At 34.2% G+C, this 24,750-nt stretch overlaps 2 protein-coding genes and 1 pseudogene across 4 annotated transcripts; 1 reads left to right on the top strand and 2 right to left on the bottom strand.

The window, feature by feature from the left end:
• The first annotated feature begins 1,573 nt into the window (after positions 1-1,573).
• Positions 1,574-7,532, top strand: LOC143572266 (heat shock protein 83-like). The gene is made up of 3 exons (XM_077057470.1): positions 1,574-1,761; positions 4,465-4,759; positions 5,801-7,532. The coding sequence occupies exons 1-3, from the start codon at positions 1,616-1,618 to the stop codon at positions 7,346-7,348; spliced, it is 1,989 nt and encodes a 662-aa protein (XP_076913585.1). The 5' UTR covers positions 1,574-1,615; the 3' UTR covers positions 7,349-7,532.
• Positions 7,533-8,129: 597 nt separating this feature from the next.
• Positions 8,130-11,786, bottom strand: LOC143572255 (protein REVEILLE 6-like). Of its 2 annotated transcripts, none has more exons than XM_077057463.1 (9): positions 11,596-11,786; positions 10,517-10,574; positions 10,221-10,344; positions 9,961-10,140; positions 9,720-9,842; positions 9,456-9,565; positions 9,311-9,370; positions 8,990-9,094; positions 8,130-8,398 (listed from the first exon to the last, which is right to left on the bottom strand). In XM_077057463.1, exons 1-9 carry the CDS (start codon positions 11,766-11,768, stop codon positions 8,348-8,350), a joined length of 984 nt encoding a protein of 327 aa, XP_076913578.1. In that variant the 5' UTR covers positions 11,769-11,786; the 3' UTR covers positions 8,130-8,347. The 2 variants fall into 2 exon arrangements, with proteins under 2 accessions (XP_076913578.1, XP_076913579.1); XM_077057464.1 differs by having other exon boundaries at positions 9,961-10,131.
• A 2,143-nt stretch (positions 11,787-13,929) lies between these two features.
• LOC143572263 (uncharacterized protein At3g49140-like) lies at positions 13,930-18,964 on the bottom strand (annotated as a pseudogene). The gene is made up of 10 exons (XR_013142231.1): positions 18,747-18,964; positions 18,370-18,554; positions 17,424-17,526; positions 16,548-16,615; positions 15,766-15,957; positions 15,570-15,683; positions 15,187-15,503; positions 14,948-15,100; positions 14,325-14,421; positions 13,930-14,230 (listed from the first exon to the last, which is right to left on the bottom strand). The product of XR_013142231.1 is annotated as an uncharacterized protein At3g49140-like (transcript).
• Between the last annotated feature and the right edge of the window lie 5,786 nt (positions 18,965-24,750).

Genomic DNA, 24,750 nt, shown 5'->3' with positions numbered 1-24,750 from the left:
TAATGATATAAGATTCAAATTAATGAAAATAATAGAAAATATATACAGTTTATACAAATATGAAGCATAACAATTAAAAAAATGTGTGTAACTTCTTCATAGAACATGACATACTATATATAACAAAAACAGCTTATTGACTATGATACCCTGCCATTAAATAATTTATAAAATAAAAGATAATATGTGATGGTTGAATTCATTTCTCGCACTTCTCGCACTAAGAAAAACTTCTAAAATGAACCAAATCCTATATATATATATATATATATATATAAGATAAAGATTTCATACCTAATCTGTTTTATTATTTATGGTTAGCTTGTACTAGAAAGAACCATGCTTTCTCACGGGCATCTACATGTCGCTTTGTCAATATTTACAGGTAGGCAAAAAATTTTGATTATTGATAAACTAGGTATATTGACCAACACAACCGCAAACGTAGTTTACAAGGAAATTTTTTCTTATTATTAAATATTTACGTAATGTTTCTTTAGTAATTCCATTAATTTTAATATAAATTATAATTTTATTAACAACATATGATACTTGTGTTGCAGATTATATTTTGATTAATGTTCAAATTTTAAAATTTTTATCAATTCCCCGTGTAATACACGGGGCTCAAACTAGTAAAGAATATATATAAATGGTCTGATTTTTTGAATCACCAAAATAGTTTGACTTTTGCTCACGTGTCAAAGCTTTATCTCTAGCGCCTACCGCTATATCTCTTGTGTCATTATTTTATTTCTTTTACGCTATATGGCGTAAAGCATCGCCTCTGGTGTTATTACTGGTCGGCGATGAGAATCTCCTAGGCTAATCTTAATCTCTTGTGCCAACCTTAATCTTCTGTGCCACCTTCTCATACGTCAACGTCTCTCTCGTTCCGCTCTTCGTCCTTCCGCGTCAAAAAACAAAAATAAGTGCCAATTTAACAGGTTTCATGAAATATTTTAATAATATTTTTTTAACGACCAAAGAATCTTTCAAATGGGCTGCTTGTTAAATTCACCATATCGGGATACACTAGTCTTTCTTATCTGTAGAAACCCCTCACTTAATGCCAATGACTGTGAACACTCGCCCGAAGGCACAACGTTGAAATGAGGTAAAACACGTCCGGTTCAAGGATCAAATTAGTGAACCCCACCTACTCGTCTGGTCTTCCATCATCACCTAATACCGTTAAAACAAAATAATATACATGAATCAAACCTGAGTCAGATAATCTTTTTCATTTTCACTCCATCACCGTCTCGAATTTCCCTTCAACTTGAAACTTAAAATAAAGAAGAAAAAAGTCCACAAAATATAATATTGCAAGACCCCGTGAGAAGAGCCTAGAAATCATAAGCAATAGAAAGTTAGAAACAGACCTCAAGAGTAGTCGAAGCATCCAGAACATCCCCGAACCTCACTCCAAACCTCTAGCCTCGTAGAACCCCCTAGAAACATAACAAACTAATTAACCACCACCTTTCTCACTATAAATATAATATAAAACCCTCCCTCCAATTCCATATCATCATAATTCAAAACAATAATAACAAACTCCAAACAAACCACAATCTAAACTCATCGGTATAATAATAATAATAATAATATAATGGCGGAAGTACAGATGGGTGACGCAGAGACATTCGCATTCCAAGCTGAGATCAACCAGCTGCTGAGTCTCATCATCAACACCTTCTACAGCAACAAGGAGATATTCCTTATTAGCAACTCGTCTGATGCGTTGGATAAGATCCGGTTCGAGAGCTTGACGGATAATTAAGTTACAAATAAAGTAATACATAATGTGCATAGAAAAATATATTACATCTATGCTTGTATTATTATATATAAATTGATTTTATTTATATCACAAAATGAATTTAAAAAAAATAAACTTAATTAAAAAATAATACACGTGCAAAAACATACTAAAAAGCACTCCATCTATTAAAAATTTATTTTCAGTATCATATATGTATAGTTGAAATAAATTTAGTTATGAACCAATTTTGAAGAATACTTCCCATATAATAATAGGTTTTGAGCGACATTATAAAATTTTTTTTAATTTTGAGTGGTTTCTCGACTTTGGCAATTGACAAAAAAAATAACATATTAACTCGTTCAATTTTCTGAATGTTTTGCTTCACTTGAACATAATTTTGTACGTCATCCTTCACATAAAACATTCTGATCACTATTAAAGGAAAAGTCAATGTTGACACAATTTTTTCTAATTTGATAAAAGTTAAAAGCATTTACAGGCCTTGAGGTGGCATGTCGGAAGTGCTTGTCATTTTTTCTTAAATTTTAATAGTCAAGGAAAAAATGTCCAACGTGCAAAATCCTGAATCTTGACTATTTCCAGAAATGTCCTTAAAAATAAATTCGAAACCCAATCACGTTTAAAATTCCAACTTTAATTTATTTTACATTTTCAAGTCAAAACTTTGAACACGTAACAAATTTAACAATAAATCTATTTGCATTCTCAATATTTTTAAAATATTCAGATTACTCATTTTTACCTGTAACAAATTTGAGTCAAATGTAGTTAATTTGTACCAAACGATCTATTAACGAACTTTTAACCCGTAACAATCAAATTTAAGTTCCACAAAAAACCCGCAGCAATCCTTGATAAAAAAACACAAGAAACTAAATATGATAAACTTTAATATATTTGAAAGTGTTGGTATATACTCTCATTACAATTTAACACATATATGTGTAGTTCACTAAATTAATCGGAGAAATAAATAGATAGATTTAAATCATATATTTATAATTTATAAAATTATATATCAATCTTCAACAATATACATAGTGTAATATGTTAATGATAACATTTAAAATTATATTCTTTTTAATATTTAACGATTTGTTGTTGATTTTTAGATTTCACCAAGTATGTTGTGAAATATATTTTAACAATAAGTAGTGGTATAATATGCAAATATTTATTATTATAAAAGTGTATAGATATAATATAAATAGAGTTTAAAGGAAAAATAAATAATTTAATCATGTTATAAAAATAGTGTAAAAGGAAAGTGAATAATTATTAATCTATAACATATATTAGTTTTGGATGGAAAACAATTGTAAGGATTAACCACAAACTGACATGTGTCTATATGTTATTGTATTTTAATATATGTTATTGTATTTTAACTTCACTAATAATATATAATGTTGTTGATTACTATATGTTATTGTATTTTAACTTCACAAACTGACATTATTAGAATAGGTTGATTACTATATGTTATTGTATTTTAACTTCACTAATAATATATAATGTTGTTGATTAGCATGCGTTTTTGGTTTATTAAAGGTTTTATTACTACTGTTAGTTTAGATTTTTTTCCCGTGTCTCACTAAATTTAAAGTGTTTTTAGGTAATCCGCTATTTCTGATGGCGGATTAAGAGGAACTTTCTAAGTGGCAATCCATGTCATCGTCTAGAAATGGTGATTTGCCGGAAATGGTGGTTTGTGTAATCCGCTATTTGAGATAGCGGCTTTCACATATCACAATTGGATGACTGGGACAGCCACTTGGAAAAGTTAACTCAAAATCCGCTATCTAAGACAGCAAATTACCAAAAAAAAAACACTTAAAATTAAGTTTAGTTTAAAATTTAGTCAGCTACCTAAAGCCATTTTGTTTTATTATTATTTTTTTCAAATTGTTTTCAAACCACCTAATCCAGAAAAAAAAATGTTAGTTTAATAGTTAGGTAATAGGTACTTAGGTCAAACTTCGTGAAGAACGTGTATGTTTAAATTGTTAATTTTGTTACTAGATTTAATTTGTGTTTTGCTATAAGTTATGATGCATATACGTTGTTCATCAGTATTTGAAATAGATGAGTGCATTTGATGACAATATGTGGTTTAGCCTTTCTAATTGTTAGCGTAAATAATGTACTATGTGATTAGGTATTTGGATAATTGCTATCTCTTAATTAATTAATAATGAGGAATATAATGAGATTTCATGAATAATTGCTAACTCTTTTATTCGTTATGAGATTCGTTTAACAGTTAAGAATTTTAAAATTGTGTGCAAGTAAATGAACTAATGATACCTTAGACACATCTAAGGTGAACGTGGAGTCTCGTATTATAATCGAGCTATCGATCTAAAATGTTGTTGATTAGCATGCATTATAGTTCACTGAAGGTTTAGTACTATTACTTTAATAATAGCAAGGTCAAACTTAATGAAGAATGTGTATATTCTAACTCTTAATTTGTTATGAGCTTTCGTTTAAGTTGCGCTTTGCTAAATGTAATTAGGCAAATATTTGAAGACAATCTGCAGTTTAGCCTTTGAATGGTTAGTGTATGTGTATGCCTTTGGTGCTTGATTGATTGTGTGAAATTAAGACAGTTAAGACACATAGAAGACGAACACGAACTAGAATTGGCCAGTAGATCTAATATAATGTTGTTGTGATTATGTAGACTTGGTGAACAATTTGGGGACAATTGCGAGATCCGGAACGAAGGAGTTCATGGAGGCGCTTCAGGCAGGGGCTGATGTGAGCATGATTGGGCAGTTTGGTGTCGGTTTCTATTCGGCATATCTAGTTGCTGAGAAGGTCATTGTTACCACCAAACACAATGATGATGAGCAATACATTTGGGAGTCTCAAGCTGGTGGTTCATTCACAGTCACCAGAGATGTTAATGGGGAGCCACTTGGCAGAGGAACCAAGATCACTCTCTTCCTCAAAGAGGATCAGGTAATTATGCGCTTCGTCGACATTATTTCGTTCGTTGGTCCTTGTTTATAAATGCATGGAATTAGTTATAACCATAGTTATCAAATGCGATATGCGCTTGAAAGCGTTGAGGCTGGGTCTAGCGCCCAGGCGATAAGCGCAAAAAAAGCGCCATATGTTTTTTTAAAAAAGGGGCACATTAAAAAAACAAAATTTTTAACTTATTTAGAACATATTATGAAGAACACATACATTCATTCTTCAAATAGTTTATAAACCAACCAAGAACCAAAATCCAAAAAATGAAGCAGTACCAAGTTAAGAAATAATAATTAGAAAAACGAAAAACCGAAACATAGAAAAACCAAAAACAAATAAGATTATAAGTAACAAAGAACATAAATAGGAAACAAAGAAAGAAATCCAAAAATAGGAAATTAAGAACAAAACTAGCCTGTAAATTCTTAGTGGGTTAGATGAGAGGATCTCCTGGTATTCCAAATTATCTTCTCTTCGATTTTCCCGGCAATGGAACCAAATGATAGAACCCGGAAATTATAATATTAAATTGTATAAATAAATAGAAAAAAGGATAGTTGGCCCGATTCGAGAGGGGCTAGTCTCCAGTTAATCCAATTCAAGAAGGATTAGATCTCCGATTAAAAAAGGTATATAAACCTTGATTTTGATAAACATAAACATCGATATCTTGTAAACTAGGACAAGAACATATATATATAGACCCAATTTATTAATTAAATGATGCGGTTACTTAGACCCTTCGTCATCCTCGCCCTTTCATCTCCCTTGGACCCTTCAACCTAAGACAGGTTCGTATCAGACTCCTAGAGAATATGAACAGATTATTAAATGGTATTTAATACGCATGAGGAGGTTTGGGAAAAGATGACTGCGCCTTAATTATCTGTTGCATGCTAATCGCAATTAATGCGCTTAAGCGCAAAAGGCACACGCTTTTAATTTTAATAATTATGGTTATAACGTTGATAATAATTATGGTTATAACATTGATTTGATTAATTTGATTTGAATATTTTGCAGATGGAGTACTTGGAAGAAAGGAGAATTAAGGATCTGGTGAAGAAGCATTCCGAATTCATCAGCTATCCGATTTATCTATGGACCGAGAAAACAACCGAGGAAGAGATCAGTGACGATGAAGATGAGGAGGTTAAAAAGGAAAAGGAAGGCGACATTGAGGAAGTTGACGAAGATAAAGAGAAAGAGAAGGGCAAGAAGAAGAAGAAGATCAAGGAGGTTTCGCACGAATGGGAGCTTATTAACAAACAGAAACCGATCTGGCTTCGCAAACCAGAAGAGATCACTAAGGAGGAATATGCATCTTTCTACAAGAGCTTGACCAATGACTGGGAGGATCATCTAGCTGTCAAACACTTCTCCGTTGAAGGTCAACTGGAGTTCAAAGCGATCCTGTTTGTCCCTAAACGCGCTCCGTTTGACCTGTTTGACACGTGTAAGAAGATGAACAACATCAAGTTGTATGTCAGGAGAGTTTTCATCATGGACAACTGTGAAGAGCTGATCCCAGAGTATCTCGGGTTCGTGAAGGGTGTGGTGGACTCGGATGACTTGCCGCTTAACATCTCGCGCGAAATGCTTCAACAGAACAAGATTCTTAAAGTTATCCGAAAGAATCTTGTGAAGAAATGTATCGAGATGTTTAACGAGATTGCCGAGAACAAAGACGATTATAATAAATTCTACGAAGCCTTTTCGAAGAATTTGAAATTGGGTATCCATGAAGACAGCCAGAACAGGGCAAAGCTGGCTGATCTGCTTCGGTATTACTCAACCAAGAGCGGTGACGAGCTGACGAGCTTAAAAGACTACGTGACTCGCATGAAAGAAAGTCAGAAAGACATTTACTACATCACCGGTGAAAGCAAAAAGGCGGTCGAGAACTCTCCGTTTTTGGAGAGATTAAAGAAAAAAGGTTACGAAGTGTTGTTCATGGTGGACGCGATTGACGAGTATGCGGTTGGCCAGTTGAAGGAGTATGATGGGAAGAAGCTAGTGTCTGCAACAAAGGAAGGTTTAAAACTAGACGAAACCGAGGAGAAAAAGAAGAGGGAGGAAAAGAAGAAATCGTTCGAGAATCTATGCAAGACGATTAAGGACATATTGGGTGACAAAGTGGAAAAGGTGGTTGTTTCTGATCGTATAGTGGACTCGCCTTGCTGTTTGGTGACCGGGGAGTATGGATGGACGGCTAACATGGAGAGGATCATGAAGGCGCAGGCGCTCAGAGACAGTAGCATGGGGGCTTACATGTCAAGTAAGAAGACAATGGAGATTAACCCGGATAATCCCATAATGGAGGAGCTCAGGAAGAGGGCTGACGCGGATAAGAATGATAAGTCGGTTAAGGATTTGGTGCTGCTTTTGCTTGAGACTGCGTTGCTGACATCCGGGTTTAGTTTGGAGGATCCGAACACGTTCGGTGGGAGGATTCACAGGATGTTGAAGTTGGGTTTGAGTATTGACGAGGAAGAAGGCGAGGAGGATGCCGAAATGCCTGCTTTGGAGGAAGCAGGTGGTGAGGAGAGCAAGATGGAGGAAGTGGATTAGATGGTTTATGTTTTGGTCATGTTCTGTGTCTGTTTAAATGGTTTCGTCTAAATGGGTGTGTGTTTTTTTATGTTGTTTTTGAACTTGTTATCATTGTGTTTTGAGTCTGGTATCAAGTGAATATTATATCTTTGGTAGTATGGTCAAGATGGTAAAATATATACCCCTTTATTGAGTCTTCTTACTTCCTGATGCGTTTTGTAATTATGATACTAACATGACTATATGAGATTGAGGGTATGAATTGTATTGGATAAACATGAAAAACATTTAAAATATATATATGCAGTTCTAAATATACATACTACTTTAAAAGATACTATAATTGTTTTAAAAAAAAAACTGTGTTTTTCGACTTTCGTTATTGTGGGTTGGCCAAGTATGTGGTTTTAATCAAATAGTTTGAAATTTTGAGGTCGTTTAATAATTTTATTTTCACTTGCAATTAAACCCGATCCAACTAAACCCGTTATCTCTAGTCATTACCCCTCATGTATGATAGGTTTAACGAACAGAGTTAACGGGGTTAGTTGGCTCAGATTTAATTAAAGGTTTGGTTTCTCATCTTTAACTAAATAAGTTACTTAAGCTTGAGATCAGATGAACAGTTGATAAGTAGATACTTGCGGATGCTAAACAATAGAAAATTGCGAGTAGCAAATGTAAAAGACTGAGTCTTAGAAATGAAGAGACTAAAAGTTCAAATATTAAAAAAAATTTATCTACTACGGGCATAACATGAGAGACCTATTGCACATAAAATCAGCATATCTATTACCAGTTTCAACTAAAAGAAGAGCAGTATAATATGATAGAGAGGTGTAGAGGCCAAGGATACACACAAATTTAAAACTTTACAACACAAACTGCAACTCAGATATACATACATAAACTACCCTATACATGTTACATTTCCGCAATCAGATGTCTTTCTATTAAACAGTTTCCGTGTACACATACCACAAATCATAGCAGAACACTAGGACGGTCCTTACTTCGTTAAGTTAAAGGGCATAGCTGCGGTGGCCCACCGCTTGCTCCATTCAGGTCCTGCCATTTCATACCATGTCCAACTCAGTCAAACTAAATTTACGTTCTAGGTGGTAGTGTGTGCATTGGATAAAAGATCAAAGAGGGTGAATCTCAGTAAACGGGTCAGGCCAGGTAGACATTATTTTGCATAATAACTAGTGTGATGGGCACGATAGGAATTATTGAAAATACGCTATCCTTGTACTTTTATAAAGACTTGTTTTGCTATTTTTTATGAAGTGAAGGTTTATTGGGTATGGTTGTTGTTGTATAAAGTGAAGGTTTAATTCATGAAAATAGAGAAAATGGGCATTTTTGTTGAATATAAAATACAAGACTTTATCAACAATGAGAAAAAAGAGTCCATAATACCTATAATGTAATAGCTTGATGAATAAAACGCATTAGAAAATTGTAATACGAATGCATTAGAACCACACTTCAGATGACCCATATGACAGGCTTCGTTTTAGTTTAGAAAACATCTATTTAACCCATTTGAGTATTTGACCCTTCAACCCAAATCTACGCATTCATATGTGAACGGTCAAAATTTTAACGGCTTGAAAACCAACATATGTGTGTGAGAAAGAGAGCACTGTTACTTACCCAAGGTGACCCCACTTGTTCAGGCTGACAATCGAGAAGAGTGTCTACCACATCATCTGAGTTCTCTTTCTCTGATTCAATATCACAGTTCGATAACAAACGTCTCTGCATGCATTACTAATAATCAGAAACGAAGGGATCAAATTGGGGTTCAACAGCATCCATACACAAGTATCTCCCATGACTTAAATTCCACAATAAGAATTATCTGGTAAAACATTATCACCAACAGATATCATGCACTCATGCTCGTTTCATGTGCGTGTGTGTGTGTGTGTGCCATGTATTATAAGGTTGTCAAATCAAGTTAGGCAATCTTACATGATCCTCAAAAGCAGGACTAGTCAAGTTGATGGAGAGATTTCTCATTAGCAGCAGTACCTGAAAATAGCATATTTATTTAAAGAAAATCCAAATAGATGACAATGCATAAAAGTGACCAAAGGGATAAGGTTGCGTTGCACACCGTTTCAACATCAATGGGGTCCATCTTCTTGAGTTTCTGCAAGTGGCCACTAGTATTGGGATCAAAGACGCTGCCAATAAAGCCATAAACTTGAGCAAAGTCTGGTAGAACTGCAGCATCAGAAAAACAACATAAATTTAAAAAAACTTTGAAATAAATCCACTTTGAAAATATGTTGCATCAGATTAATACAAATATGTGAACAGTAAAATAGTAAATAACATTACAATTATTAGTAAATAACATTACTATTATTAAAATTACCTCTAAGTTGAAGGTCATGTGTTCTTTGTTCATGTACATCGCTTGCAGGCTGTGTTTTAAAAGCACTCTCATTACTGCTGCAACAGTTGGTATCTGTTTGTTGGCTTGTGGATACCCTATCATCTGTAATGTCCAAATGTCAAGATAGTAAACAGCAAGATTCAAATACAAGGAAATAAAAAGAAAAGGATATCGCAGTAAATCAACTAACTAAGCATAACAGTCCACATGGAGTCCTTACCTTTGACCATTTGGGATAAACTACTTAACTCCTTGGGGTTATGGATTCTGGAACAAACAGCTGCTGCGTCTGATACAGATTGTTTCACAAGTGTAGAAGGATCTGTACCTTGTACGAATCCAGGTTCACTAACGGCAGCTGAGTTTTGAAAAGATGCTGTAACTTGAAAAACTGCTGGAACTGCCAAATATTATACCTCGAGTCAGTATAAGAATTTAAGACTATAACTGGTGACGGTCAAAATTTTGTATAAAACTGACCGTTTTTTGCAGCCTTTTGTGGATAAGGGTGAGCGGCCTTCCTTTTAGGACGAGGGGGAGGAAGATGTTCACTAGTGCCACTTTTTTGGACCTTCAGAAAGTACTTCTGTGCATGACTACGAATCTGCAATGGTTGTTTTTAGTTAGTCACGTATGCTTACTTATTTTACGAGACAAATACACCAAGCTTGTCAGTTGACACGGTCATGTAGAATTTATTCTAGATGAGGAATTTTCTAACAAAAGAAAAAGGTTTGAAAATAATGCATAAATGAATATAAAAGCACATCATGTACCTGGATAACAGTTTTTGATCCTATAAAAGCTTCAATTTTCTTCCAGTCACGGTCAAATCTGTCAATCAAAGGGTGGATCGAATAACAATCAGCCCACGTTCAAAGATCTATCAACTAGAGTTAGGATTGCTTAATCATCGTAGGAAAAATAAATAATAAATTACTGATCCGAAACAGAACTCAATCAATCGATCACATGGTTAGGATATAATCATCAATTCTTAAATAACTAGAAAAGAACCACTTAAAGGTAATACTATGTGTAATTATCTAGCATTAGTGCAACTTCAAATACCCTACCATGATTTTACCGAAAAATGCATATACTTGGCCATCCAGATTTAACAATGATCACAGAAGCAACAATCCATTCTAGTTATCATCCAATTAATAAGCAAAAACTCATAAAACCTGGGATTACAACAATCACATGAACTTCCGGTAAGGCACAATATTCATCATAGTTAACCATGTAAATAAAAATGTAATCATTTTAAAAAAAATGTTTCATTCCACAATCAGATTCACCAGGAAATATAAGTATCATGTGTGCTGAAAATAACGGGTGTGCAAAGTCGGTTCGGTTAACCGTCAGTTTCAATTAATTTCGATTATTTATATGTTTTTTTTTGTTCCAGTTGAAAACGGTTCAGTTATGTTATGTTCCAACTTCCAAGCTCAATTATGAAGTTTCGAAGCTGAAATATGTCATTCCAAGCTATGTTATAAACAGTTGCAGCATATACTTAAATGTTCGAAGCTAGAAACAAATGTATAAAAGATGGAAATAAAGCTATAAAATTAGAAAAAAAAGCACAAACAAACAAGGTTCGGTTCGGTTCGGTTCAGTTTCGGTTAAATTCGGTTAACGAAAACACATTAACCGTGAGCATAACAGTAGCTTTTGTTCAGTTATGGTTCTGTTTTTACTCACCCCTGAAAATTGACCTAATTAGGCAATTGAATTCATTCTCCAAAGTTTATATTAAGACAAGTAAAATCCAATTATTAAGACAATAGGAAAATGAAACCCTAGAGTTAGTTAGAGCATAATAATAATAATAATAATATAAACTTACAGTTGGAGTGCTTCGAGGAACTTATCGTGCTCTGGATCGGACCAGCTCTCACGGGATTTGGTGATGGTGTAGGGTTTTCTGATCTTCTTAGAAGCATCATCGGCGATACTATTATTAGGAACCGGCATGGGTGGTTCAGGTGGATAATTGGTGGGATTGATGAGTGATACCATGTGTTTAGGCGGTTGGAGGAAGAGTGAATAAAAAGAAATCATGTGGTTTTGTACGCACTGTGTACGGTTAAGCATACGTTCCTGCAGCAACCAAGTCAACCGACTTATGTGGCTGTCATCGGTAGTTATTATTTTATTTAATTTTTTTTTTTAATTTCACCAACATAGAAAGCATGGTCGTACAGCGTGACCCAATGACCAAAGAACATCCCAAGCTGGATTAACCTCACCGTACGAGGCCTTTAAACATCTCTAAATTATTTTCAGTTCAGGAAAACCACCGACCCAAAGGCCCACTAGTGATAAAACTCGAAAGCCTCTAGGATCGAACTGGAAATCATAAAGATCCTAGTCTTCCATTATTGAGCCACTGATGTCTCCCAAATTATTGTAAGTGTGAATTAAAACTGAGTCTCCCTTGAAAAACTCAAACAGTACACCACATTAAAAAAGGAAATCAATATTGAAATGAAAATTTTACTCCCCTTTAATTTAATATAATTTGCGGTGGATGTGTATATAGCATTCTTATCTCGTAGCTTGAAAAACGTTATTTGGGGAGAAAAACGACAAGCTGGTCGTCACGTGAGAGGGTCACGCAGATGGGTTAACGATCAGACTTAACGAAGTTAATAAATTCGTGTTTAATTGCAAGTGAAATGAAATTACAAGGACGAAAATTGCAAACTTGAAACTATTTGACTAAAACCACAGATTTGGATAAAGCACAAGGACGAAAACCGCAGTTCACTGAAAAAATATTATAATAAAGAAAGAGTAAAAAGACATGCATACCCTAACTTAACGATAAAATTCAACGGGGTTAGTAATTTGGATGTAACTGATAAGAATTGGAAAACGTGGATGGTCATTGGTCCATATGAAAAAGAATAAACTTTTTGGACTAAATTCGTATTATTTGTCAAACCACAAAAACGAAAATAACATTTTACTCTATGTGATATTAATATTTGGTAGGAAATGGGCTGGGAATGCCCTAAATATAGTGTTTGAAGTCAACAAACTTAACGATTTTTTAATGTATGCATGCAACATCGTAACATATATTAAATAGGGTGTAAGGTCAACCAACAAGACACGGTAACTTTTATTTTATTTTGTTTATATATCGAATGTAGGTTTTACAGTTTGGAATAGTTTGGACAATCTCTCTAACTTCAACAAAAGTATCTCGATGGTACTTTTAATATGTTATATCGGGTACTTTATAGAGAAAACAAGAATTCGCTTTATCTTATAAAGAACGTGTACCAAAAAATGACCAAGGACTTACATTTTATAGTTGGGGAACTATCACAACAATTAGTTGAAACGGTACAATGTTCATAAAAGAGTACTAAAGTTGATAGTTAACTCAAGATGAGTGGTCTGTCATCATTAACTCACTTACTGCTTATCTACCAGGTTATCATTAGTGTCAGTTAGCATTGACCAAGGCCGGCCCATAGGGGTGGCGGGGTGGTCGACGGCCACGGGCCCGACACTCCGTTAGGCCCGATTTTTTTTTAATATTATAATTATTTTTATTAAAAACAATATGTATATTTAGTGTTTAAACTTAATTACAAGACAACTAGCTTGGTCTAGTGGCAAAAGAGTATTGCTCTCAACCAAAAGGTTATAGGTTCAAGTCTCATTTGTGACATGTTTAATCCTTTTTTTATACAAAATATTTTTACGCAATCCAAATTATAACCAATTAAACCTATGTAAATATTTAATTATTTAAACCAACAAAATACTCCTTTTTAACTAAGGCCCGGAAAAAATTTCGCCTCCGACCCAAAAATTTTTTTGCTTTCTCGGAACCGGGCATGGCGTTGACCACACCGGTTCTTGTTGATAGCACAAGTCAATGTTCATGAAGTTATCGTCAATAGCATAGTAGTTGTTGATGCACTGGTTCCTAATAATGATTACCTTAGCTTCATATTGGAAGTATTATAACTTGTTAGGAAACTTTCATTAAGGAGAACCTAAAACGACAAACTATTAATTAGTATTCCAAATATAATACAATTATTTATCTTTAAAGTTAGTAAAAAAAAATCATACTTTCAACTACAATTTCTAACAATGTAAATATTTCTCATATATAAATACAATTACTTATCTTTAGTAAAAAAAAATCATTCCTTCAACTATATTTTCCAACAATATAAATATTTATCTATTTGATATAGCAACAAGCTGTTGTCATATGATTGTTAAGTGTTAAACTTACAATCTTATAGGTATAAAGAATGATAAAACTGAGCAATAAAAAATAAAAATTGCATCCTATGTACATGAGCACAAAGGTTTGCCCACAAATTTGTTACTCCCAGTTTAGTTTATTAGAGTTCAGTTTGATGGGCTTCTTTCTGCTTTTGTTGCTTGCCTGGCATTCTCGGAAACAATAAGTTATTCAACTGTCTCTCTGCACTGTACTCCGAAGAAGCCTGCATTTCAATCACAAACACGCATTAGCTCCCGACAAAAAAGAACATGAACATAAAAAGTTTATCAGAATTTGTTTCGCTAGCATATATATACCCTTTTCTTAAATGCAAACCGCAATGTTTGAACTTGTCTTCCTGAACACACTCTTACATCAAATCCTAGGCTATCCACGCCAATAACAGCTACCTCCAGTCATTAGTTGCAAATGTAAGCACAAATTATCATTATTTTTATCATCTGGTGTTTGGCCTAGCTTTTTTAACAAAGCTTATAGCTTTTTTAGCTTTTTTTACAAAATAAGCTTAACTTGGTGTTTGGTTTAGCCTTTTAAGCTTATGCTTATTAGCTTATATAAGCTAATTTGAAGAAGCTTATTTGAAGATGGTTTTTTAGCTTATTTGAAGAAGCTTATTTGTGTAAGGGTGTAAGTTACCCATTTGCCCTCAAATGATGATGGATTAGTAATAATTGAAGCAACTTATTAACAAATTATAGAATGTGGATTTAACAACTTATTAAGACACATAATTAACTTGTAGAATATAAGCTAATCCAAACACTTAAATATAGCTTATCAAATAATAGAAAATAAGTTATAAGCTACTTTAAAATATAAGCATAAGCAAAAATATAAAAGCTAGGCCAAACACTTAAATATAGCTTATCCTCTACACAATGTTGGAAGACAAAGTTACAAAAAGTGAGTAGATGTTACCTCCACTTGAAGGCCCTTACATCTCCAACATAAGGATTTAAGGGCTAGTGTTGTCTTTTCTCCACCAGATTTAAGACTGGGATATGATTTTGGGAGCCGAATGTGCAATAGCATCAGGTTTAGCCCTCTTAAAATCGTCCACTTCAACAAAAATCTGTAGAGGATTTGTTATATTATATATAATACATGTGTCGATATTTTTTAATTTCTAAAGTTGCAGATTGATTTATTTCAAAATACCTGATTTCCATGTGCTGAGATCAAATGAATTTTTACAAACTCTAGCTTATAATATGAAGTCCCGTTTCCTGAAATTTGATCTTTCTGCAATTCCTCTTCTGTGTTTGGATCATCCGGTTCATACCTGTGGCCATTGATGACACCTAAATCTTCTTCTTTCTCTTCAGAAATCTGATTTGCTTCATCTTTAGACTGACTGTCGATCATATATTTGTTCAAGACTGAATTTCTTCAACAAATGCAGGTCTAAGAACGCCTTGAATAGCAAGACCAGCCGGAGGCTGGTCCATGTAGTCTACCGGATCGTCTGATACAAACTACGGAAAGACAAAAGGTTCACCAAAAAACTTAATTTTCACAGTGGAAAATGAACGAGTGCTTACTTGTGCCATCTGTTTAGCAAATTGCACTGGATGGGAAGAACGCATGGTTTCCAACTTCGCCCAATCACCAGGATCCTCATCATCATCCCCATCTTCTAGAAGTGAAAGCCATTCCTACAACATTATGAAGACAAAGGTTATAACAATATTTCAGATGAGCGAGAGAACAAAATTAATAAAGCATTGAAGTTGTCACATTTTCATAGCCGCCACTCTCGTCGTCTTCATCATCATCGTCATCATCATAATCACCATCATCATCATTTTCATCATCTTCGGTGCCACTGTCTTCATCATCAATTTCCTCCATATCAAAATCAGACTCTGCTTGACCTATCAGCTCCATCTCACTAACCATTTCAGTCGTGTCTAACCCTATGATGACTTGCTGCATTGAGTATATTGGTTAATTAACTTCATAACTTGAAATAGACAGCTGTCTTTACTCATTCAACGTATAATAACATGTTCCTTACTAGGGGTGTGCGTGGTGCGGTTCGGTGTGGTTTTGAGCTAAAACCGAACCGAAAACCAAAACTTCGGTTTTTGGAATTTTTGAAACCGTTCGGTTTTTTTTTTTCGGTTTCGGTTTTTCGATTTTTGTTTTGGTTTAGGTTCGGTTTCGGTTTTTTTGGTTTTTTCCATTTGAGCTTGAACATTTTAGGCCGAAAACTAAGTTGGCCAAAATAATGAATATAGGTATATATAATTTTGTTAATTTTTAACTAATAAATATTATACATTTGGACAAAAATATTTGAATTACATATTTATTAAATTCTTATAAATTACTTTAAAAAAAATTAAACAATAAAAATTAGGAATTCGGTTCGGTTTTTTCGGTTTTTATTACATGCAAAACCAACACCGAGCCGTTAGTTCGGTTTTTACAAAAACATAGAACCAAACCGTCGGTTTTTTCGGTTTTTTCGGTTCCGGAACGGTTTTTTCGGTTTCTAGCATATCCCTATTCCTTACCACAAGGGTATCCTCAGAAGTAAGAGTTTGAAGAATGTCTTCGTCATTTTTCACTTGGAAATATATATCTGTAACACATCAGAACATGAAACTGAGTAAATAACAAGTTTCCATAATAAAATTCACATAACAGGATCTTTAAGAGCAGGGGCGGATCTACGTATGGAGTTACGGGTTCACGGGAACCCACTGACTTTCGGAATTTTAATAGAAAGCATATATAAAAATCTGGAGCGAACCCATATATTTTTATGAAGTAAACCATTTGCAGGATTGAATATTTGTTCCAGTGGGAAATCCATCTTATATTAAAGGTGTGGTTACCTGTTTGAGTCTCCCTTCTGTCATTTTGTATGATTTTTTTAATTTTTAAACAAACTAATATCAATAATGGGGTCTTGCATTCCCCACATCCAAGTATCCAACACTATGCAGTAACATTTACAAGTCTATTTTATTTCTACATTAGTTTTTGTTTAATTAAAATATGATGTTTTGGTTATTGTTTGGCTTAGGGAATAGTTGATGTTTGTCAAAGTCCTTTTATTTTCTCTGGTCAAATTTGACAAAAAGCGAAGGCGGTTTAAACGAATATTGTTTTGTTTGGAGTGCAAAGAAAATTATGAAATTAAAATACCCGTTTACCGGATGAGTATAGAACTAGTTTCCAATGATCTCGTGATTTTATTGTGTGTTTTCTAATATTATATTCTTTAATTACGATATCATATTTTATATTGTTCTCTTACCCGACACGATCTGAGCCAACCGGCCCAAAAAATTTAGCTTTTGGTTGTGCGAAATTTGACCACCGAAAACAAGTGAACCCATAGGAAAAATTTCCTGAATCCGCCACTGTTTAACAGGATAACTTACTTCCATGTTCATCGGTGACATAGGGTAGATCCGGCCAAAAAATATTTTCATGGACTCCATCACCTACCACGCCTGAAAACATGAGCATTGCTTTGCTGTTTACCTGACAAAAGTAACATGTTTGCAGTCAACACTACATGTGATATGGATAACTCTGCAGTTAATTGACTCCAGCAATGGCCAGTTCGTGTTATTAAAGCAATTGGTACAACATGCAACTCAAGTCACATAACAAGCCTGAGGAAGATGACTCTATGTTAACGCTTATGCTAATATTAAACAGTCATAACTTCTTTTAAATTAAAATATTATCACATGCTACAAAAGTTTATGGCAAATGAGAAACTAGATTCTAACTAAACCACATTTTTGTCCAGAAACAGCTTCTTTGATTATCCGCGAGAAGATTTTGCTTTAGCATCAAACATCTGCCTACATGGAAATACTAGGGGTGTAACCGTGTAAACGAACCGAACAAGGCCTTGTTCGTGTTTGTTCGTTAAGCTTTTATTGGAAAAGCAAAGAGTTCACGAACACCTAACCGAACAAACTTCTTGCTCATATTCGTTCATTAAGAATATGAACTTGCTCGTGAACAGTTCACGAACACAAACAATGTTTTAATTGATCACATTCATATTCACATATAGATTTATCACATAATGTAGTTGATAATTTTTCTTAAATCTATATCATAATATTAGGAAAATCATTAAAAATATTAAAAACCTTTAATGAAAAAAAATAAACAAACAAACATTAAGGAACATTAACAGACACATTATCGAATGTTCACGAACACAAGTGAATGAACATGGCCTCTGCCCATGTTCGTTCATTTAGCTATTCGAATGAAACTCCTTATTCATGCTCGTTCATTTATTAAACAAGCAAACAAACATAAACAAACGCATTACCGAACATTCACTAACACAAAGATTATTACCTCAATAACAATCCTGCTAGTTTCAGCAGGTCCGAGTATCGCGTCTCCATTCTCATCCGCTATCCGAAATGTCTTCGGACGGATGATACCGCTGCGGTTTCGCTTGTTTCACCGGACCTGACAGCTCCTCCGCAGAAGCCCTAATTCTGCTCTTCGCGAAATTGCTCCTTCTCGTAATCTTATTACTAACACAAATCAACAACAATAAACACTATATTCATAATCACAATCCCTAACATCATAAACACCTCTAATTAACTAACTAACTAATTCAGTTCATATAACAATAATTAGTTAGTTAGTTAGTTAGTTAATTAGTTTGTAACTAACTAACCAACTAACTAAGTAATAGGTACATTAATTAATGAATTGAATACCAGGGGATGAATAAGCTGGTGGAGTGAGAGAAGAGGCGGCAATTAGGAGTGAACCGGACGGAGGGTGTACGGAAGGCGGTAGCCGGTTCGATTACCAGCATTTCCGAGATGGAAAGTAGTGCGTTTGTTTATTGTGATTCCGGTTTATCCGGTTGGGTTGTATAAAAGGAAAGTAGTTTTGTGAGGGAAGAAGCTTAGGATGGTTGTACTTTGGTTGGTTATCGAATATTCTATTTCGAAAGTGATAAGAGTTGGAGAATATAAAATAATGTCTTTCTTTGTGTTATAGTTGGAACTTCGAACAAAACCTTCGACTTCATTTATGAGTGTTTTATCAAACTTCGAATACGTTAACTTATTGGGTCACTTGGTGGTATCATATTGGTCTTTTTAGTTCAATTACCTTAATGAAAGTAATGAAAAACAGCCAAACGTCAATTATTTTTGGTTTTGTTTTTTATTCCAGGACCATAACAAATCTAAAAGAAACCGAACAAGTTCGCGGAGACTCATTACCTTATTTAAAGCACATGACCAACAATGCCACCCCCCCCCCCCTTCAATTGGTCATTGGTCCGCCTCAAGTTATATATATTTTTTCGTTTTTTGGCTTCGGTAGCGTAAGGTACGTAATCAGAGCCGACCGAATTCGTGTCAAGTTACCGTCTCAATGCTCGGGACCGACAACGCTTGGGTTTTACCACCGCCCAGGTTTGCCAACCAAATAAGCATCGTCTTAATGATTTTGTTTTCTTATATGTTAATGTTTTTATATGTTAATTTGACGAATTAATTTTTTGTGTTTTAACGCTCAAATTTTACCAATGATGTCTATATCGTGACGAACACAGACGATGCTGACCGAATTCGTGTCGACTCATCATTGTAACGCTTGGGTTTTACCAACGTCCGTCTTTCAACGTTGGGGTTTTTCCATCTGCTCCGACGCAACGCACCGGTTAGAAAAACTAGTTTATTTTTGTTTGAAAAGTTCAAATTCGTCACATAGCGGACACTACAAAGAATTGAACACTGGCGACGACTTAAAAACAGATAAGAATCCAAACGTGTCAGGAACACCCAAAAATATTAGTTTTTATAAAAAAATAGTAATAACTTATAAACTTATTTTAAAATTTTTGGATTTGCGAAAAATTAGAAATTGAGCAGGTACAAGCCAGTGTAGGACACCGTATGAGCCCGAAATTAACTTTTACCAAAATTTAACTTCTTTAGCTTGTATTATCGAGAACTTAATATCGGATCAAATCTGATAAAAACTATTAGAAATGGAGCTCGATTGATTAGTTAAAACTCGATAAACATTAATTAGAAATCTTAAGACTTTGTTTAATTAACACACTTTTTCACAAAACCATTTTCCTTACCCCCACCAAAACAGTAAACCCACCCACTAGGGATGAGCATGGTACCGGAACGGTATCAACCGGTCCCGATCTCGAAAATCCCGATTTCGAAAACCCCTAATTCTTGGTACCAGGTACCGGTACCGAAATATTTGGTTCGGTACCGGTACCGCGACGGTACCAGGGATTATACCGGTACCGGAGGTAAAAAATGGGGAAATACCGGTACCGTACCGTACCGATCCCGAAACTTAAAACTTTGATACCGATTGTACCGACGGTACCAAATCGATACCAATTTCGATACCGGTACCAATCGGTACCGGTCCCGATTTTACTCATCCCTACCACCCACCATTTTAATTGTTTGTGTGCAACTTTTTCAATTATTGTTTAGTAAACTAATGATGCTAATGATGTGTTGGAAGCTTTAGCCAAATCCACATCACCCTACACAACACTTACTTCTTTCACATGCCAAAGCTACATACCCACCTCATATTTCTCTCTCTTCCCAAAACCATACACCACATCATCAACATCTACATCATTTTTATTTAATTTAAATCATATAGCTTAAAGGAAACTTATGAATTAAGAATAAAGTCGGAGATTATAGGAGCTTTTGAAGACACTTTAAGAGATTCTAAGTCAAAACCCATCACTTAAACACCATCTTCTTCATTTCTGTCACCTACTTAAAGGTAAAATTTATTATGAAAGTTAATTCTTTAAGATCCATTGCAAAAAGTTTGTTCTTGATGCTTATATTTCACACAAACAAGAAAATACATAAGATAACTTGGGTGGGTGTTGAATGTGTGTGTGAGTAGTGGGAGAGGGAGAAAAAGAATTAATGAGTCTTTATGTTTTAGTTAAATGTTTAATGGTTAATTTTGATATTTTGATCATTAATTACTAAGATTGATGTCTTTGCTATGAATATTTGCTACACAACGGGTTTATACAAAAAAAACAAAAGAAAGAATATAGAAAGAAACCGTGAGAGAGGGGGGGTGTGAAGTAATGGGTATTTAAGTTGATTAGTTACATAAAAGTTGGAATTTTAAGTTTTGCTAGAAGTGTTGCTATTTAATGAATGTTTATTATTGTTGATAAATGATAATAAAATATTTGGTTTATATGTTACTTGTTTAGTACAAAAATTCTTGAATGCTTGGTTGTGGGATGTATGCTAGATAAGCAATTTCACATTTGAAAGTTATTAATACTTGAATGATCAATTTGATTTCATGACATTATGGATAAGTACAAAATCATATTCTAAAGATGATATAGTTGTTATTTGACTTATGTTGCATGATTAGTTTGTTACATACACCTCACATGATGAATAAAACTTGAGTTGGTTAAGAATTCCTTACTTTAACTTGCTTAAAAATGCAAATTGTGTTAGATAGTCATTATGAAATATTCGTGTTTCGTTTGGCTTAGCTTGTTAGTCGGATGCTTAAGCGGTCGAAAAGTTTGACCTTTTAACGCGAACCGACACAGTTTTCGGGAATGTTTTAGAACAACCCCTTAAAGCTAAAAAGCAATATATGTTACTCAAATTAATGTATATAACAAGAACAAGTTGGTAAAAACTTGATCTTTGACAGTTCGTGTCGCGAAAACCCACACGAAAACATTAAAAAATCTATTTTTGTGAAAATAATAACTAAAACAAGAAAGAAGGTGTTTTTATAAAATAACTAATTAAATATATTTTTTTATATATAACACAAACCGAGCTACATCTGGATAATGGGTAAGTGAGCAACAAGTTGCGCCGATATCCCCTTTTGAATCGCAAAGCCTATTCTACTAAATATAAATCCTTGGTTCCTCGGGTTCTGCGAGTCACTGTGGACCACCTTCTGCACCCGCTCCAAGAAGCGAACCGCCTCGGGAGCTAGGGATCCAAAAGTGTCGAAGGCAAATGGAATGAACACGTGCTGAATAAACTTGTATATTTTTATCCAAAAAGTGTTTTTCTAAACTTTAAACATTCATTATTTTAATGAAAAGTTAACAGGTTCGTCGTTAAACGCGGAAAACACACTTATTTGAGATGTTTTAAGCAAACCATGAAATATTTTGGATTTTTACAATGAGTAAGTATGTTTTTCTTATTTTACAAAAATTAGCTGAAAAACACTCGTTTTTTGCGTTATTTATCGCACCCGGACAATTTTTCTTGCCAAAAACCGAACCCGAACTAAATTTGGACTCGATATTTCACCTTTGGCATACAAAAGGAGGCAAAAGAGGCCAAATGAGAGGCCCGATGCCCCCCAAATAAAGGTGGCGGCCGAAACTAGGGGACTAACCCCCTTGTGATATTTTTATACATAAGGATGAAAACTTGATCTTTTCTACCAAAATATCTTATACCAACTCAAAAACACAGCTGCTATCCTTTGTTTCCAGTCAAAACCCTAAGGTAAACATCAATTTTTTAATGAGTTTTACACATGTTTAATCATGTTTAAACATAGATAATTATGTTTGATTAGTGAAAACCATGTTTAACCATCTAAAAACCTTTAAAATGATCCAAAAACATGTTTTGATCCTAAACATGGTTACAAATCATAATCATACACTTTTTTGGCCAAAAACACTGATTAAGATGTTTATATCGCGTTTTTTTCGGTTTAAAAACTCAATTTTAAACCTTAATCAAAACCCTATGTTACAAGGCTTGATGATTGATTTTATATGCTTGGTTTTATGATACATGACTTCTATATATACTATCTAGAGAACCAAGAACCCAGAAAAGCGAGAAAAGGGCCTAAACACCCGGAAACCGCAAGGTGCTAACCGAATACTCGTTTAGGGGCTGTTTGTGTTTCGATTATGACGTTATTATTTTTAGTTAATGAAACTTTTCAGGGACATCAAGGATCATATGTCTGAGTCCGTGTAAAAATTTGGTAATTTTTCGATAAACGGAGAATATTTGGAGATTTTATTACCATGTATTGGTGATTTATTGGGAAAAATAGCAAACAAGCTTGGAAAATTATGAAATTTTGTGAATAACTCAGGAATTTCATTTTAAGATCACACATAAAATTTGAGATCCATTGGAGAATTTATATATGGTTTCTGGATTCATGTTTAATCGAGTTTTTAACGATCGAATTTTGCCCAAAAAGGTATTTTAGCTAAAGAGTTAACTTCTGGAAATTTTACAGAGATTATATGATTGTATTTTGATCACTTAGGAGAATAATCAGATTTTTCGGGTATCGTTTGGTATAAACGAGAGATTTATCAAAAAAATAACATAAAAAAAGTTTTTTTATAAATAAATAAATTTTTTTATTCTGGAATAAATTTTATAAAAGTATTCATATTTTAATTGTTAGCATAAAAATTCTCAAAATTTATATATATATTTATATAAAGAGTTATAATAATTTAAAGATTTAATTTATATATGTTTTGATAAAATCTGCAGCAATATGGTTAGCAAACTGACTGGTATATCAAAACGTCAAAAGTGTTCAAATATCATATTTTTGAATGAATTTGATATAAAAGAACTTTTTAAGAGATTTTCGGACAATTTGAATGAATTATACGCGTTTTGTATAATCAAATCCGTATAAAAACGGAAACGAATCCTGTGACAAATCCAGGTATCTAAATCTTAATTTTCTTTCCTAATATGATTCATATTACCAAATATTACGTTTACTCAAAGTTTGTGTGATCTTACCTATTTCCGAAACACGTAAACAACCGACATTGACATGTGCGAAAAACGGTGAAACTAAGTCAATACTGACTTTAAACATATGTGTATAAAATATAATATTAATTATATATATATATAAATGATTATCTATGCTAATATGTATGAATACATGTACGTATCTTGTTGTGATTAATATTATTGAAAAATATTATTCTTACTACTAACCCTTATGTAGAAATATGTTAAGAGATACTGATCGTGCATCTTATGAGGAACCAATACTGCACGAGGAAGAAGAAGAAACAGAGAAAGAACCCGAGGAAGAGGAAGTAGATGAGAACTTAGGGGATGCAGTAGTTCCACGTGAGGTACTTACGGACCATCTTGATTTATCGGGCTACGGATGTGATGGTTATCCCCCTATGGAATCACCTAGGCATGAGATCAAGGCTACTAGTGCTTACCATCCCCATATTAGAGCTCCTAGATCCCCTATTTCACCTGCACACCATACACCATCATCCACACCCACTCATAGGATCCGCCAGACAACCCGTATGGGTGTACATCCACCTGAGCACACCTTTTCCCCACCAGGATCGACATACCATTGGGGAGAAACCTCGTGTTTCCAGGAACCTGAGATACCTATCCCTACATGGGGTATACCTGCACCAGTCGATGAGCCACCCTTTTTGTTTGATTCAACATGGTTAGGACTGTTAACGGACCAATTAATAGAACACTCGGTATCAATAAACAACATCAACCAACACATACAAGAGATGCAAGATAGCTTGTGGTATATACAGCGGGAAGTGAGAGACTTACAATGGTCAAACGCTTATTACCGTTGGCGCTTGGATCAGGTGACGATCCAGTTGAAGATTTGCAGGGCGATCATTACATACTTAGTGGTTGTTGC

This window comes from Bidens hawaiensis, unplaced genomic scaffold (assembly GCF_021521415.1).
Source record: "Bidens hawaiensis isolate Kalapana, Puna unplaced genomic scaffold, B.hawaiensis_p1.1 tig00025785_1, whole genome shotgun sequence".
Taxonomy (NCBI): domain Eukaryota; kingdom Viridiplantae; phylum Streptophyta; class Magnoliopsida; order Asterales; family Asteraceae; genus Bidens; species Bidens hawaiensis.
This window is presented reverse-complemented; position numbering and strand designations above follow the sequence as displayed.